The 17,181-nt window shown below is 41.6% G+C and overlaps 1 protein-coding gene across 2 annotated transcripts in view; it reads left to right on the top strand.

The window, feature by feature from the left end:
• Positions 1-6,181: 6,181 nt before the first annotated feature.
• STK32B (serine/threonine kinase 32B) overlaps positions 6,182-17,181 on the top strand; it is a 278,502-nt gene continuing 267,502 nt past the window's right edge. Inside the window, exon 1 of one of the 2 annotated variants that reach the window (XM_054028968.1) lies at positions 6,182-6,600. In XM_054028968.1, the coding sequence (XP_053884943.1) occupies positions 6,525-6,600 (76 nt within the window). In that variant the 5' untranslated portion in view covers positions 6,182-6,524. The remainder of the gene's footprint in view (positions 6,601-17,181) is intronic. The other variant, XM_054028969.1, reaches the window with a different exon arrangement.

The raw sequence follows: 17,181 nt of genomic DNA, 5'->3' as shown, positions 1-17,181 counted from the left end.
GCGCTGGCCGGGGGCGCAGGGTCTGGAGGCTGCCCGGCAAACGGTGAAGCCGATAGCGCTTGGGCAGCCCTTTTCGCGTGGCTGGGAGGGAGGAGGGGGAGTTAGGTCAGGGACTTTGGGGGATGGGCGGAGTTGGGGCGGGGCCAGGGGTGGGAAAGGGGCAGGGGCAGGGCCAGGGCCCCGTGGAGTGTCCTCTTTTTTTATTTTTTAAATATGGTAACCCTAAGCACTGTTTGCAATTCAAACATGGAAGCATTCTGCTAGTGCAGAAGACAAAGCTTTCTCTGGGGCTAGTCTGAGACTGGGGAATGAACTTGTACACGAACTAAGGGCTATCACAAACCTCACTACCTTCCTCCCCAGTTTGACCTGCCTTCTCAAACACACGCGCGTAGCTGCATGTATATTTAAAACAAACACAAAACACTACATGCAATTCTCCCCAGGATGAGGGTGACAGAGAGAATGAGCTGCCCATGATAGATGTTAGTAATGTCTCTTAATGCACTACTGGAAAAGGCTCAAATGCTACAGTGATAAGGGTAGTATAAGAATCCAGAACATAAGAATGGACACACTGGGCCAGACAAATGGTCTATCTAGCCCAGGGGTGGGCAACGTTTGGTACGCGGCTCGCCAGGGTAAGCACCCTAGTGGGCCAGGCCAAGCACCCTAGCGGGCCAGGCCAGTTTATTTACCTGCTGATGCAGCAGGTTCGGCCAATCGTAGCCCCCACTGGCCACAGTTCGCTGTCCCGGGCCAATGGGGGCGGCGGGAAGCCACTGCCAGCACATCCCTTGCCCGTGCCGCTTCCCTCCACCCCCATTGGCCCGGGATGGCGAACCGCGGCGAGTGAGGGCCGCGATCAGCCGAACCTGCCACATCAGCAGGTAAATAAACTGGCCTGGCCCGCTAGGGTGCTTACCCTGGCGAGCCATGTGCCAAATGTTGCCGACCCCCGATCTAGCCCAATATCCTGTCTTCCAACAGTGACCAAAGCCAAGTGCTTCAGAGGTAATGAACAGAACAGGTAATCATCAAGTGACCCATCCCGTCGCGTCGCCCATTCCCAGCTTCCAGCAAACAGGGACTAGGGACCCTTCAGAGCATGGTTTTGGATCCCTGCCGCTCCTGGCTAACAGCTAACCTGTGTAGAATAAAATATGAGTATGAAAGTGATGAGGAGCTGATTACAATAAAAAATGAACTTGTTGGTTGTCCAAGCTGTCAGAAATACAAAAAGGAAACAAATGACATGAATAGTAGAAAGGAAATTATAGTTATGATTTTTTAAATTTAAATTGTTATGAATAATAGAGTTAAGGAATCTTGCTCCTTATTGTTTCCCTCCCTGCCCATGGGCAGAGGGGAACCAGGGCAAGCAGATCTGGCTGGGAAGGAGCCCCAGAAGAGGGGGAAGGGCTGACTCTCTAGCATCATTCTTCCCTTGATTCCTCAGGAGCCCTTCTGATCTCAGGAAGATCCTCAGGGACTGATCTCAAGAGATAAAGAGGGGCTGGAGCTGGAGGACTGGCTGTCTGTCTGTTCTCCACATCATTGCTCCCTTTATTTGTATTAATTTAGATGGAATAAAGGGTTAACATAACCCAGTTACTGTCCAACATTAAATAGTGTTAAAGAAGCTCTGGGACTTGGTATACAGAGACCTCAGCCTGCTTAGCACCATGGCAAACACACCATTCAAAATCCTTGTAACCTTTTATTAAAGATACAGAAAAGAAGGAAAAACTGTTCAAGTATTTGAAATGCAAAGTATTAAATAAAGCTTTCATTTTAACAACACCCCTTGATCCCTTTTCCTTTAGCTATAGACAATTTTTAGAAGGAACCCATCCTCCACCCCCATTGTTTCACAGTCTCTTAGCTGGTAATAACTGTCATCTCAGGAGTCCCATGTCTGGGATTCAGCTGGATTCAGTAGGGGTAGCAATGTCATCTGGGTCTCCCCCCCGCCCCCCAACTCTGTCCCAGTCTGGTCAGGACACCTCTCAGTATCAGGACAATGAAGGCCGAAGGTCCCAGCAGATGGTGGGGATGGCTCGCACCTCTATCTATTTTTTCATACTCTCCCCACAAAATCTTTCTTTTAAGGACTCAAAAAGGGAATGATGGGTGGAACAGCCCACCCCATCATTGTTTTGTTCACCAATTAGGCCTAATATCAGAGATATCAATTTTGGCTCACTAACTTCTGGCTCTGGATCTCCTGTTCTTAACAAGCATAATTTTCACATAGTCCTTGAATCATATCAACTTAGCCTTTTTGTTTTAGACTAATTCAGTTATTCTGACTCCCTTTCATACCTTTTCCAATCAACTTTTGTTGTTATAGGTTATTATAGCATCTTATGAACTTTGACATACTTTTTAAACTTGAGTTCACAATTTGGGTAAATTTGTAGGCCCAATTATCACAACACTTCCTACACCCTCAAATACCTTAAGATTTCCTGGAGTGAGATAAGGTTGAGCCCATCTGCATTAGTTTACAAAGGGTTGTCCTCTCTCAAACATACTCTTCCTGAGGAGAGGGGTGCCGCAGGCAGTAGGCATGGGGGAGCAGCCTTTCGGTCTCTGTACAGATGAACTTGGCCTCTTGCAGGTGTCTTGAAATCTTGGAAAACCCATTGGTTTAGGAGGCAGAACCCCCTTATGTGTTCTTTTCCTCCCCTTCCACTAGAACAATTAATGGAAACTGTGAGTGGAATTTCAGTTTTTCTCCTATGTAGTGTGTAATATGGGTCTTGACTTTTAAACACTGTATATATGATTTTTGACATTGAATAGTTTGCATTATTTATTACAGTATTAATATTTTGAGGATAAGGCCAATCTCTGTAAATAAATACCTATGTCATCCAAGAAGGGGTTCAGTAATGGACATTATTTGTCAAGATCCTCAAGCTGATATTTCTTAGGTGTGTCCAGAAAATGACATGTAAAAAAAAAACAAAAAAACCTCCACCTGTAAAAATATAATTGAGGTAAATAAAACTAGAAGTCCCTATTAGTGGATGAATGATAATACTTAGCTCTTAATACCTAGTTCTTTTATAGCACTTTTCATCCATTCATCTCAAAGCACTTTACAAAGGAGGTCAGTCTCATTACTCTCATTTTACAGATGGGAAGCTAAGGCACAGGGAGATGTAGTGACTTTTGACTCTGATAACAATCCTAAATTACTCCCAGAGTAACAGAGGTGCTCAAATTCATCTCCTTCCTTATAATGCTCACCCTTGGGGCTGGTTGATTACATGTCAGAGAGTACCACTGAACTGGAGCCAAACCCTGACATCCTCACTCGGTAAAACTCCTGCTGAAATCAAGGGGATTGGACTAAATAAGCAGGATTTGTTGACTTCCGTGGGAGCAGTAGGTGCTCAGCACCTCTGAGGATGAAGTGCCTAATGCGGTATGCTGTAAGGTTCATAAATATGGCTATTTTATGTCCCCAGGAATCAAGTTTGATTGGAGTTTGAACGGAATCCCGGATATGAAAGGCCAGTTGAAAAAGGAATGAAAACTTGAAAGAAGTCGCTGTGAAAATAACTGAATGTAGACGAAAGCATTGGGAAGAAACTTGTGACAGGTTGGATCCTCATAGAGAAGATGATTTAGGGATGACACTAAAGTAAACTGACAATAAACAGATGACGTTGTGCAATCTAAAATCCTGAAAAATGTAGGTATAGAGGCTTTAGATGACAGAGTCTGCAAATATGCTAGCTGAACATTAAGCCAAGATTAGCATGCTCACTACAAAGCTGAGGATAGAGCCATTGCAAAACACACAAGATGGAGTTGTCAAGAGGAAAGACAAAGAGAAGATTCTAAAAAGGTGCACACAGATCCAGTTGAGTACCCTGGCTTCAGAAACTTATATCTCATGATCTAGAAGATTCAAAAGAGAGGCTTGAACCAAGCAAATTCCCCCGGGGGTGACCTCATCTATGGCCATATGATAAAGCAGTTTGGGAAGAAGGCTAGAGCCAGGTTAAAGATGGGATCAACAGATATCCACTCTTGGGAGCAGGCTTTAACACCAACCCATGCTTTTGAATGTAATATTGTAAAGAAAGTGATACTCTTCAGATTTGACAATTTGGATCAAGCCCTTACAAAGGACCCTGTAAGAGTTACTGAATTCATTCTCGAACTTCATGGCCTGATATGATTATCGTGGGACAAGAGACCTATAACAGCATTTCCCACACTCATCTCTCCTGGCGGGGTTTCAGTGTACTCTAAAGCACCGAGGCAAATTTTTTTGACAGGAGTCAGAAAATAAGACCCACAAAGTGTGCTAATTTGTAGTGTGGTTAGTTTGCTCAGCAAACGACCAGGTCAGTGTTAAAGAAAATAAACTCACCCCCCTCCGTCACCAGAGCTGGAGAATCTCCTCTATAAAACTATACCTACAAGAGAATTAGACTGTGTCTATTTAACAGCACCCACAACAAAAAGCAGCAGTTTATCATCCAGACGATTGTTGTTGTGCCCTGATTAGGTACCTTACGCTGACTTCCCCTGATGCCTAGCAATAATGATCACACGACCGACCGTCGTATTGCACAGACAAGAGTGTGTTTAGTTGAGCCAGCAGGTGGCATTGTAAGGCTGAACATCTCAAATGTTTACTGGGGACGGGGTGTTTGTTTAGACTCGTTAACCCTTTCTGTGCTAGGATCAAGTCCCCGCACTCCCTTGGGCTGGGCTCTGCCTTTCCCCATTTGTTTAACTGCATGTTGTTTACCGCAGATCCTCCTCACCTGCAGCTGTAAGATCAGCCCCGGAACAGAAATAAACGTGCCATGATCTGCCATGGGCCAGTTTGTTTCCCAGCACGTCTCATGTATAACTCCATCACTTGGCACACGCAGCTGGAGAGAACTGTCCAACCTGTGCCTCTGACCCCGACCCCAAATTCCACTGCTTTAAGTGCCCCCAGGGGTGAGATATGCAGCAAACTTTAGCAACCGGCCCTTCCCTGTGTAATGGCCCATTCGTTTGCAGACGAAGCCTCACTTATTAAGGATGAGCAGGAACAAGTCAATAGACTTCGCCCTAATGCGCAAACCGCACCCTTCACTGCCACCGGGCAGTGTCTGAGAAAGATGCGGTGTCCCGGGGAGTGTTGGATCCTCCCAGATTTTAACCCCAGATCTCCAAATTCCATTACCTAAATGGGCAAATGGAGAACAAGTCTCGCAGCTCCCAGTGAGCCAAAAAAACTCCCAGCCCCCAACATAATAGTGCCACAAAAAAAACCCGGATCTGCCACTTGGATCCTACTGGATCCAGACAATTTTTGGTGCCAGTCACGAAATTCTACCACTTAAATGGAGAACTTATTTAGTTGCTCCTACTTCACCTTTAAAATCTAGACCCTCATATACCATAGCACCTCAAAATTCAGGTCCGGGCCTTGGCTGCAAGTTTTTGCAGCATAATATGTTGGGATCCAGAGTATTCTGGTGGACTCTATAGAAGTGCCTAGATTCTAAATGTAGATAAAAGTATGTGGGGGAAGGGGGCTGCCACCTAATATTAGCTCCATCCAGGGGGATACAGGTGCTGAACCGGAGTTTCTGCAGCTTTCTTACAGCAGATGTTGGAGTTCAGATTTGGGGTCCAGTTTTCTTACAACCAGGAGCTGTTTTTTGTGGAAAAGTGGAAACACTTGTCTTTTCGGATGGTCACATACTTCTGTGTTTCTAGGCTATATTTGGCAAGGTCCAGATGCTGAAACCAAGTTTTTGCAGCGAGGTTGCACTGCGGTGCATCAGAGACCTGGTTTTGATACCACAGGTGTGGCTTCACTTTTCTCTGTTTGGCCAGTGGAATTGCGGGGCGTTGGGCCAAAAGTTGGCTGGAACTAGCAGGATCTTGGTGCTGGAGCCTGGTTTTTGTAGCTCTGATGTGCTGGGCTGTGTTGGGGTCCGGGAACAATAGGAGTGGCTATCATGTCCTCACTTTAGGAAGCGGAATTTGGGATCTTGGGTACCAAACTCAGTAGGCTCCAGGTAGATCCAGCTTTTACCTTTTACCAAGGACAACCATCAGCAGGACCCACGCCTCCTCTCTCCCTCCCTTCAGCGCCCCTCCCTCCCCTGACTGTCTGCTATGAAATATGGATCAAGTTAGTAAGTAGCAGCAGCAATCCCTGTCAGAGGCAGATGGATCACTTTCATTTCGCAGGATGATTTCTAACACCACCGAGGATTCCCCGAGCAGCCGCAGCTCGGCTCGGAGCGGCGATCGGAAGAGAGTCCTGGGCGTGGAGGGGAGGTTGAAGGCGTGAGAGCATGGAAGGGGATGCGGGGACTCCCTCCTAGTTCCAGAGCCAGCGAGAGGCAGGGAGGGATCCGAGCTCGGGACGCTGCTGGGAAGTGCGATCAACCCCCCCCCCCCCCGCTAGTTGGGCTGGTTTCTTTGTCTGGAATTCGCCCCCTTCTCCCTTGGGATGCTGGCCGTTCGCCCTGTGGAGACTGTGGCTGGGGATGTGGAAGAAGCTGTGGAATAATATGGGTGGCAATCACTCCCACAAAACTCCCGTGTTTGATGAGAATGAAGATGGTAAGTAAGGAGCTGTCCATTGTCCCTTGTACTGCCCCCCCCCCCCCCCCCCCCCGCTTCTCACCAAGCTGCCCTTCTATTGCTACTTCCCCCTCTCGCCTCATAGGTTGTGTTTTCCTCCCTGTTTCACGTGTCAAATATGTTCATTAAATCCTTAGGTTCAAAGCAACACAATCATCCTTAGCGGTTCACTCTCTTCCTTTTTAATAATCTCCAGTTCAAGATTTGTTTGGGTCACTTAGGGGTTTATTGTCCTTGGGTTAAAATAAATAAACGGACTCAGACCCGATTTTTGTTAACTATCCTATATTTATGTAGCACGAATTGTTCACTCTTAATGTAGCTAATTGCTCAATTTCACACTGTCCACCAGGTTTCACACCACATGTAGTTGCATATGTTTGTGAATGGAGTTTATGTTCTTATGAGTTCAGACTTGAATTGGAGGGGAGTTTCTTTCTATTTTCCTGTCCAACTGACTCTTTGCATTAGCATGTTATTACATGTTTTAAATAGTGATGCATGGTCCCATCAACATTATACATTTCCCCCCTACTTTTTGAAACTTTGAGTCTGCTATGTTACTTGGAGATTTCACACTCTCATAGATAATACTACAGTGCACTCTGTATTCTATATTTAAAGAAGTGCTTTGAACTAGTAGAGAGCTTTTATTAAGTATGATGGTTCTTTAATACTTATATTACATTTATGTATATTTCTCTTAAAAACAAACAATATTTAATTAAAAATTTCCAACTGTTGAATTCAACCACTGTAGCTTTCTGAAGTAGAGAGAATGTATGTTGTAATTTTAAAGAATAGATGTATATCATCACTGGTAACGCTTTTGATGTTATGTATATGTGTGCTATATATTTTTGTATATACGGAGAGTTCACACTGAATTTTGAACATGTTCATTTCCCAATAGTTCTAAACTCATTAAAGGATATAGATTTTATTCAAGGGATGTTGTGGTACAACAGATTACATTGCACTGCCTTAGTTTCCAAATATTTGTAATGTGTCTGTAATACATCTTAAAAAACTCTCCAGTAATATGATCTTCTGAAGACACTTAAGACATTTTTATTGTTCTGTCAGTATAGAGGAATTAGGTAAAATTTAAAGTATTTTAAAAAGCAGGTCCTCATTAATTCTCATTTCAGACACAAAACCCAGTTGTTGCTCCCTACTTCTCAGCAAAGATTTAATAGCAGAGTACTGAGATGAGAGATCATAATAATAAGACCTCATTACTTTTACAAAATACATTACAACTTATTTAGTAGCTGACTATGTTTTGTGGACTGATATTGTTGATTGATCTGCATCAGGGCAAAATTGAGTAATTCACCAAAAGTCACTCAGGCTATGTCTTCATTGCAAAAAAGGTGTGTGTACATCAAGGTAGATCTCTTAATGTAAAATCCTAATGGACACAAGGCACAGGTAGTTTTTAAGTCCATGTAGCTAGATGAGACGGGGTCCAGGCAGAAGACACAGGGTTGACCTCAGCTAGCTTCATCAAAGTAAAAACTACCGGTGCTTTGTCTTCACTCTGATTTTACATCAGGAGGGCTATCTGGAGTTAGCTTGTCTCAATGTAACACACCACTTTTTGCAATGAAGCCCCAGTCATCAGAGCAAATAGACACATTTCAGCTGTGAATTCGTATGAAGAAAACTTCATGCCACTTTGTCCTTTTCCTACAGAAAACCATTTCCATTGTGCAGTTATTAGTAATTATGCTAAAATAATCATATTTCATATAATGTAGATGTATTTTACTAAGATGTCTATCAAATTATTATTTATTCTTTGTTTTTATTAATTCTGGAAGCTTCTAACATCAACTTCATGTTTGCTTTTAAAGTAGTATGTTTACAACACACTTCCAGTTCAGAAGAGTTCATTTATATTGAAATGCTAGCTTATTTTATTAGAAACAATGTTTCTGTTATTTATATATTATAAATACAATGGCATTGGCTGAGTTACAAATAAGCATTTAGGGTGGGATTTTCCAAAGTGCCTAAGTGATTTAGGAGCACAAAACCCCTTGCACCTTTAGGGTTTAATCCAAAACACTTTGTACTTCATAGTGTCACCGGACCCAAGTGTGTCACTGTTTGCCTAACAGAGTACTGAATTGTCTGTGCTATACAGAGTACTGAAGATGCAATACGAACAGGAAAAAATATAGTAGCAACTGAGAATAGCTTCATTGTGGAGCTGGGCTAATTTTGCCTGGTAATAACTATACTTATCAGTTCCAGTATAATCAAAACGAATGGGAGTTGTATATGCATATTTGAGGGTCTAATTGGAAGAAAATGATTCAATGTATTGGACACAGTGTTGCTGGTTTCTTCATGTGGTGGGCAAAATAAAGAAATGCATATATCATATGGCACTCTCACGTCATAGTGATGGATGTGGTATGAAAACCTAGGCATTAAATTGTCTTATACCATAACTTTGTTTAATTTAAACAGCTGTAACTTAATGGATCCCTTACACCTGAAGCCTTCTTGATGGGTCACTGTGAAACTGCATGGAGACAACAGGCACCACACTAATGCCTGGTAAAGCCTGGGCAATTCAGTCACCAATAGTTACCAGTCCCCCCTTAAAGGAGAATTGAGCTTGATTGTGAGGCTCCATTCCCAGGTCTAATACAACAGTAGAGTTTATGCCTTCAAAATCATCTCTGCCTATGTCTGTGTTTGGGATAGCAATGGCTTAGCCTTCCACCATCACTGTGAAATGAGTTTTAGAAGAAATTTTGCTAAATTGTTCAAATAAACCACATGTATGTTTTTAAAATAAGAGACCGTACATCCATAGTAAAGTTGCATTATATAGCAACTTTAAATTGAGGTGTTCAAAGCTCTTTAAAAACATTTAGATTCACAAAATCCCTGTAAGGCTGGTCAATATTACTGTATATTGTTGCACAATATAATTGTAATCTGATGTAATAGAAATGAAGCATGGTGACATTAATGACTCAGCTAAAGGCTATACAGTGAGTTCTTGATTTAGTACAGCACTTAAGCACCTTCTGAAGTACCAATGACTTTCCTAAATCAAGGCCTGAGTCAGTGGCAATGCCTCCAATCATGCTGAAAACAAAGACCATAGGCTTACTGCTACATTCCTTTCGCAATCATAATCTTATACATTTATAGATTCCAAGACCAGAAGGGATCATTGTAATCATAAAGTCTGACCCATTTATACTACAGGCCATAAAACTTCCCCAAAATAATTCTTAGAGCGTATCTTTAAAAAAAAAAAAAACAATCTTGATTTACAAATTGCCAGTGAGAAAGAATCTACCACAACTCTATAAATTAACCCAGTGGTTAATTACCTTCCCTGTTAAAAATGTGCACCTTATTTGTAGTCTGAATTTGTCTAGTATCAACTTCCAGCCATTGGGGATTGTGTTATACTTTTCTCTGCTAGACTGAAGAGCTCATTATTAAATATTTGTTCCCCAGATAGGTCCTTATAGACTGAAATCTAGTTAACCCCTTAAACTATTCGTTAAGCTAAATAGAGAAACTCAAGGAGCTGAATCATTATAAGGTTAGATCAGTGGTTCCCAAAGTTGGTTCACGGCTTGTTCAGGGTAAGCCCCTGGCAGGCTGCAAGTCGCTTTGTTTACCTGAACATCCGTAGGTACAGCTGCTTGCAGGTCCCAGTAGCCATAGTTCGCCGTTCCCGGCCAATGGGAGCTGCAGGAAGAGGTGGCCCGGCTAGGGTGACCAGATGTCCCGATTTTATAGGGACAGACCCTATTTTTGGGGCCTTTTTTTTTTATATAGGCTCCTATTACCCCTCATGCCCTGTCCTGATTTTTTTCACACTTGCTATCTGGTCAGCCTAGGCCCAGCCCGCACCGCTTCCCGCGGCTCTCATTGGCTGGGAACGGCGAACCGCAGCCACTGGGAGCTGCGAGTGGCCATACCTGTGGATGCTCAGGTAAACAAACCATCTCGTGGCCCGCCAGGGGCTTACCCTGAACAAGCGAGAACCAAGTTTGGGAACCACTGGGTTAGGTTTTCTATGTCTTTAATCATTCTCATGGTCCATCTCTGAACTCTCTCCGATTTATCAACATATTTTTTTGAGTTGTGGACACTCAGAACTGTACACAATATTCGAGCAGTGATCACAACAGTGCTAAATATAGAGGTAATATAACCCCACTACTCTTACTCAGGATTCCCCTGGTATGCATCCAAGGATTATATTAGCTATTTTGCACTGGGAGCTCATGTTCAGATGATTATCCATCATGACCCCCAAATCTTTTTCAGAGTCACTGCTTCTTTCCCAAAAACAAAACTGAAATATTTATTGAATACCTCTGCCTTTTCTGTATTATTACTGTAGAAATCTCATAATGGACCAAAGCAGTTGAAACAAGGTGTGTGTGTGTGTGCGCGCGCACGCAAAAGGAATGCATGATCTATTCATCCAAATTCTAAATGCTATTTTTAAGTATTGTGACTTGTATGTCATCCTTGGAAAAGCTTCATGGAAGACCCTCATTTTAAAGGAAGATGTTGAAGTTGCCAGTAGAATGCAGAGAAGCTGACAATTAAGTGACTAGCTCACCAGACTGACAGCTTGTGATGAATACATAAAGTATATGAAGAGATATTAATGAATAAAAATGCCTGGATTAGCATGGATTAGAGGGGGTTAAGGGTGGTAAATAACGGCTAAACTACAGCAGCAGCTGGAGGTGTATAAAGTGAATAGGCAAAACTGACACGTGAGGTTGCACTTGGAGCCAATTTGGAGCAATAGGTAAAGATCGCAATGAATCTGATGCAAAACAGGATATGTAGTGTCTAACTTCTTGCTAATGATCAGATAGCAGCTATCAGCCTGTTGCCACATGACTATAATTGATAATGTCTGAAAGATCAACATAACAGCTGCAAAGAAGCTGTTCCAATTTAGGGCCAAAAATCTGTGTTTCAGAGAGACCTTGCATGTTAGTCCATAACTTTAAAAGAACAGTTACAGTAAAATGAATCAATAAAATGAATTATGAGTGCTAATATATACAGTATGGACAAGATAAATTATAATAGCTGCAGATGAAAGTAATGAATTCAGAATGGTGATCACCCTGAGCTCTGAATTATATTTTGTCTATGTAATTCAAACCTTGGTGATTACAATCCACTTTATTTTCTTCTTTAGAAAGAAGAGTATTCTGACTCCCCACTAGCATTTGTCTTTGGATAGGGAGAAAAAAATCCCATTTTGACCTATACAATTGCTCCAAAACCATTTTTCTTTGTATTATTTTTAAAAATAAAATATAGTTTTTTTTTCTGTTAAAGCTTTACCACCTGAGCTCAATGTCAAGCTACTGCAGAGACCAAATATAAAAGTAAGAAGCCATTAACATTTTTTCCACTTCTGGCTATATTGATTTATACAGTTATCTTTTCTACTTATGTATCAACCCTTAGCAGCAATTTCATTATTATTTATTATTTGTGTTACCATAGTGCTTAGCAGCCCCAGTTGAGGACCAGAATCCTATTATGGTAAGGGCTGTAGAAAAACAGAACAAAAAAATGGTCACTTTCCTAAGAAGCTTACAATTGAAGTGTAGGACAAGAGACAAAAGGTGGAAATTGGATCCTCAATGAAAGACTTCAAACTTAACTACAAGGAGACTGAGGTAATGTTAATAGGAAGGGGGAAAGTGGTGAACTGGCAGATACTATAACCTAACCTGAAGATACCAAGCTAGGTCCCAGTCCTGAGAAGACTTGCACACAGGCTTAACGTTGTGCACTGTAAGCATCTCACTGACTTCAGTTGGACCACACACAGTGCACAGCTAGGCACAGGTATAAACCTTTGCAGTTCTGGAGCCTTTTTTTCCCCTAAACTGTGTGCATATAATAATACCCAGCTCTTATATAGACTTCTCTGCAGTAGATCTCAAAGAAGGTAAACATCATCCCCACTTCATAGATAGGGAAAACTGAGCCACAGAGGTGAAGTGACTTGTCTAATGTCATCCAGCAGGCTGATAGTAGAGCCAAAAATAGAATCCAGATCTCCTGAATCCCAGTCCAGTCCTCTAGTCACTAGGGCACACTGATATATACCAGTTCCCTTGCAACAGGAGAAAGTAGTTTAAAAACTATTACCCCTCAGACCCTTACCTTGGTAATGAATTTCCTTAAATATATCTTGGGGCTATAGTCTGACACTGCTTTTTTAGGCTGAAACCCCATTGACTCCAATTAGAGTTTTGCACATATAATAAATGCAGATTAGTTGCTTTGTAAGCAGAATAGGCTAATGTGTACTGATTTCATCCTCCCCTTCCTGTAAAGAAGGATTTGTCAGTGGAATTTAGTCTCCAGTATACTAACCACTTCCAAGGACAATATCAACTTCATGTGTCTAAGTATTCACTCAGCATGAGGAAACTACTTCACACACACAAAATAATTCTGTCCATGCTCTACATTTGCTGCCAATAGGTTCAGGTGAGAGGAGAAGCCCAACATTTTATATCATGGAACAAAGTTGAGTTTTAGGTTGATTTTCAGCTGTATGGCCATAACTGGAACCAACTTAGGACTGGTTCAGATAAGATTATATTTATATGAACTATGTGAGGTTTTGGTTTTTGATATTAAAAAACTAACACTGCACTTGGGTTTGCCCACATCCAATAGTTTCCTTTCCTTTCCCCTCTGACATGTCAGCACATGCAGGGATACAGTTCTGGTCCAGCTTAATTTCTTGCTCAAGAAAATTGTTGTCAGCTCCTAAAATTCCCAAAGTTTTAGATTCAGAAATCAGAAATTTTGGCCAGGAAAATAATCATGGCATTAGTTCCTTGAGCAGTAAGCAAGAGGTGGTGTTGTGGGGGTTTGTTTGGTTTTTTTGTTTTAGTACTGCCAACCTTTTCCTTTCATACTCTTGCTTTGCAGACATCTGGCAAAAACAAAAAGTTGTAGACCATAGCCTATTTGCAGGACTTCATCAAGTCAGGAAAAACTGCTGTTCTACATTGGTCACCATTAAACAGTCAACGTTTGCCAATAGCTTCCACACAAAAGTGAAATGTTCTCAGCATAGAGATATACTCTGGTATCTCTCAGATATCATAGTGTGGCAACTGTTAGGAAATGTTAACTTTCCTCCATTTGTTTTGCCCAAAATGTAGCCATCCTTTTCTGTCTCAATTGCCAAAAGATTTGTTCAGTACTCTAGTCAGCTCCCACTCTGACTAGGGTAACCTCCTCTGGTTTTAATACACAAAAACATAAACATTAGCTCCCCACGTGTCTTTTGAGGGTTATTTATTTTGCAGGATGTTTAACCCTTTCTAGCCATGCATCACACAGGCATTAGGTAGGAGGAAAAACAGCTGGCATTAGGTAGGAGGAAAAACAGCACAATAAAGACAATGGATTTCAAGAAGGCAGACTTTAGCAAACTCAGGAAGTTGGTAGGTAAGATTCTATGGGCAGCAAGTCTAAGGGGGAAAACAGTTCAGGAGAGTTGGCAGTTTTTCAGAGACATTATTAAGTGCACAAGAGCAAACTATCCCACTGCGTAGGAAAGCTAGGAATTATGGCAAGAGACCACCCTGGCTTAGCCAGGAGATCTTCAATGGTCTGAAACTCAAGAGTGGTGCAAAAAAATGGAAACTAGGTCAAATTACAAAGGATGAATACAAACAAATGACACAAGTATGTAGGGACAAAATTAGAAAGGCACAAAACAAGCTTAAACTAGCTAGAGACATAAAAGCTAACAAGAAAACATTCTACAAATATGTTAGAAGCAAGAGGAAGACCAAGGACCGGGTAGGCCCATTACTCAATGAGTGGGTAAATACAGTAACAGAAAATGTGGAAATGGCAGAAGTACTAAATGACTCTTTGTTTATTTTCACCAAAAAGTTTAGGAGCAGTTGGACATGTAACTTAATGAATGCCAGTGAAAATGAGGTAGGATCAGAGGCTAAAATAGGGAAAGAACAGGTTAAAAATTACTTATACATGTGAGATGTTTTCAAGTGACCAGACCGTGATAAAACACATCCTAGAATACTCAAGGAGCTGACTGAGGAGGTATCTGAGCCATCAGTGATTATCTTCAAAAAGCAACAGAGAGTCCTGTGGCACCTTTAAGGCTAACGGATGTATTAGAGCATAAGCTTTCATGGGTGAATACCCACTTCGTCAGATGCACCCACGAAAGCTTATGCTCCAATACATCTGTTAGTCTTAAAGGTGCCACAGGACTCTCGGTTGCTTTTTACAGATCCAGACTAGCACAACTACCCCTCTGATACTATCTTCAAAAAGTCATGGAAGACGGGAGAGATTCCAGAGGACAAGAAAAGGGCAAATAGAGTGCCAATCTATAAAATGGGGAAGAAGGACAACCTGGGGAATTACAGACCAGCCAGCTTAAGTTCAGTATCTGGAAAGATAATGGAGCAAATAATTAAGCAATCAATTTGCAAACACCTAGAAGATGGTAAGATGATAAGTAACAGTCAGCATGGATTTGTCAAGAACACATCATGTCAAACCAACCTGATAGTTTGCTTTGACAAGCTAACACCTTGTGTATGGGGTGGGGAAGTGGTAGATGTGGTATATCTTGACTTTAGTAAGGCTTTTGTTACTGGCTCACATGACCTTCTCATAAACTAACTAGGGAAATACAACCTAGATGGAGCTACTATAAGGTGGGTGCATAACTGGTTGGAAAACCATTCCCAGAGATTAATTATCAGTGGTTCACAGTCAAATTGGAAGGGCATATCAAGTGGTGTCCGGCAGGGATCAGTTCTGGGTCTGGTTCTGTTCAATATCTTCATCAATGATTTAGATAATGGCAAAAAGAGTATACTTGTAAAGTTTGCTGATGATACCAAGCTGGGAGGGGTTGCAAGTACTCTGGAGGATAGGATTAAAATTCAAAATGATCTGGACAAACTGGAGAAATGGTCTGAAATAAATAGGATGAAATTCAATAAGGATGAATGCAAAGTACTCCACTTAGGAAGGAACAGTCAGTTGCACACGTACAAAATGGGAAATGACTGTCTAGGAAGGAGTACTGCGGAAAGAGGTCTGGGGGTCATAGTGGATCACAAGCTAAATATGAGCCAGTAGTGTAACACTCTGCTCCACACTGACCAGTCCTCAGTTGGAGTATTGTGTCCAGTTCTGGATGTCACATTTCAGGAAAGATGTGGACAAATTGGAAAAAGTCCAGAGAAGAGCAACAAAAATACTTAAAGGTCTAGAAAACATGATCTATGAGGGAAGATTGAAAACATTGGGTTTGTTTAGTCTGGAGAAGAAAAGACTGAGAGGGGACATGATAACTGTTACAAGAAGAGGGAGAAAAATCGTTCTCTTTAACCTCGGAGGATAGGTCAAGAAACAATGGGCTTAAACTGCAGCAAGGGTGGTTTAGGCTGGACATTAGGAAAAACTTCCTAACTCTCAGGGTAGTTAAGCACTGGAATAAATTGCCTAGGGAGGTTGTGGGATCTCCATCATTGGAGATTTTTAAGAGCAGGTTAGACAAACAGTTGTCAGGGATGGTCTAGTTAATATTTAATGATGCTTTGAGTGCAGGAGACTGGGGTAGACGACCTCTCAAGGTCCCTGCCAGTCCTACAATTCTATCATTATGTTTGTGTTCCAGAGATTGCACTGGCTTCCAATTTATTTCCAAGTGCAATTCACAGTGTTGGGTTTGATCTGTAAAACTGGCTGAGTTGCCTTCCCTGTTGATTCTGCAGCTCAGACTTTTCACTGCTGGCAACAGTGTTCTCAGTGGTAGGGTATCTTGAATCTGCTTAATCCGTCAAAGCCTGTGTTTGGAAATCTTCAATGGATGGTATAAGACTTGTCTGGCTTATCTATGGCTTGATTTTGGTATTAGGGAATGTCAGGGAGGAGGCCTGGTAACTAACAGGCAGTTTGCTGTAGTCTGGTTAGAAATTGGATTTTAATGACGTAAGGCAGCAGGGGTATTGGCAAAAGGCATCAATATAAATATCTCCATACATAAATCAACCAATACAAATGAGTAGCCTAGAATCTGCAAGACACTTGGACAATTTTGTTTTTTGCCAATGCAACTGCTTTCAGATCTGTCGGAAATATGGATAAACAATTTGATGCCCCTGTTTTTTTATACCACTAGTTCAATTATACAGAATATTGTTTTTGCTGCCCTTCCCAGTCTAGAATTCTTTGATCTTTCAGAAACTCTTCATTTTCAGTGTATTCCAAAGAAATAGTCTTGGGCAGTCCAATTTTATTTCACTCTTTATTTTATATATCAGTTTTTATCATTTTCTCACATATGCTCAGTTTCTTCTGTAACTAGAATGGGTCTTCCATTATAATCTACAATCAAAATCTGTTCCACTCTGTCTACATCTTCTATTCTCTCTCACACACTGCTTTATTTTAAACACACAAATCTCACAATGCTTTTATGAATATGGTACCCTATTTTTTGATATACTTATTTAG

The sequence above is a fragment of the Malaclemys terrapin genome, chromosome 5 (genome assembly GCF_027887155.1).
Source record: "Malaclemys terrapin pileata isolate rMalTer1 chromosome 5, rMalTer1.hap1, whole genome shotgun sequence".
Taxonomy (NCBI): Eukaryota; Metazoa; Chordata; order Testudines; family Emydidae; genus Malaclemys; species Malaclemys terrapin.
The sequence above is the reverse complement of the archived record's forward strand: the minus strand, read 5'-3'. Positions and strand labels throughout refer to the sequence as shown.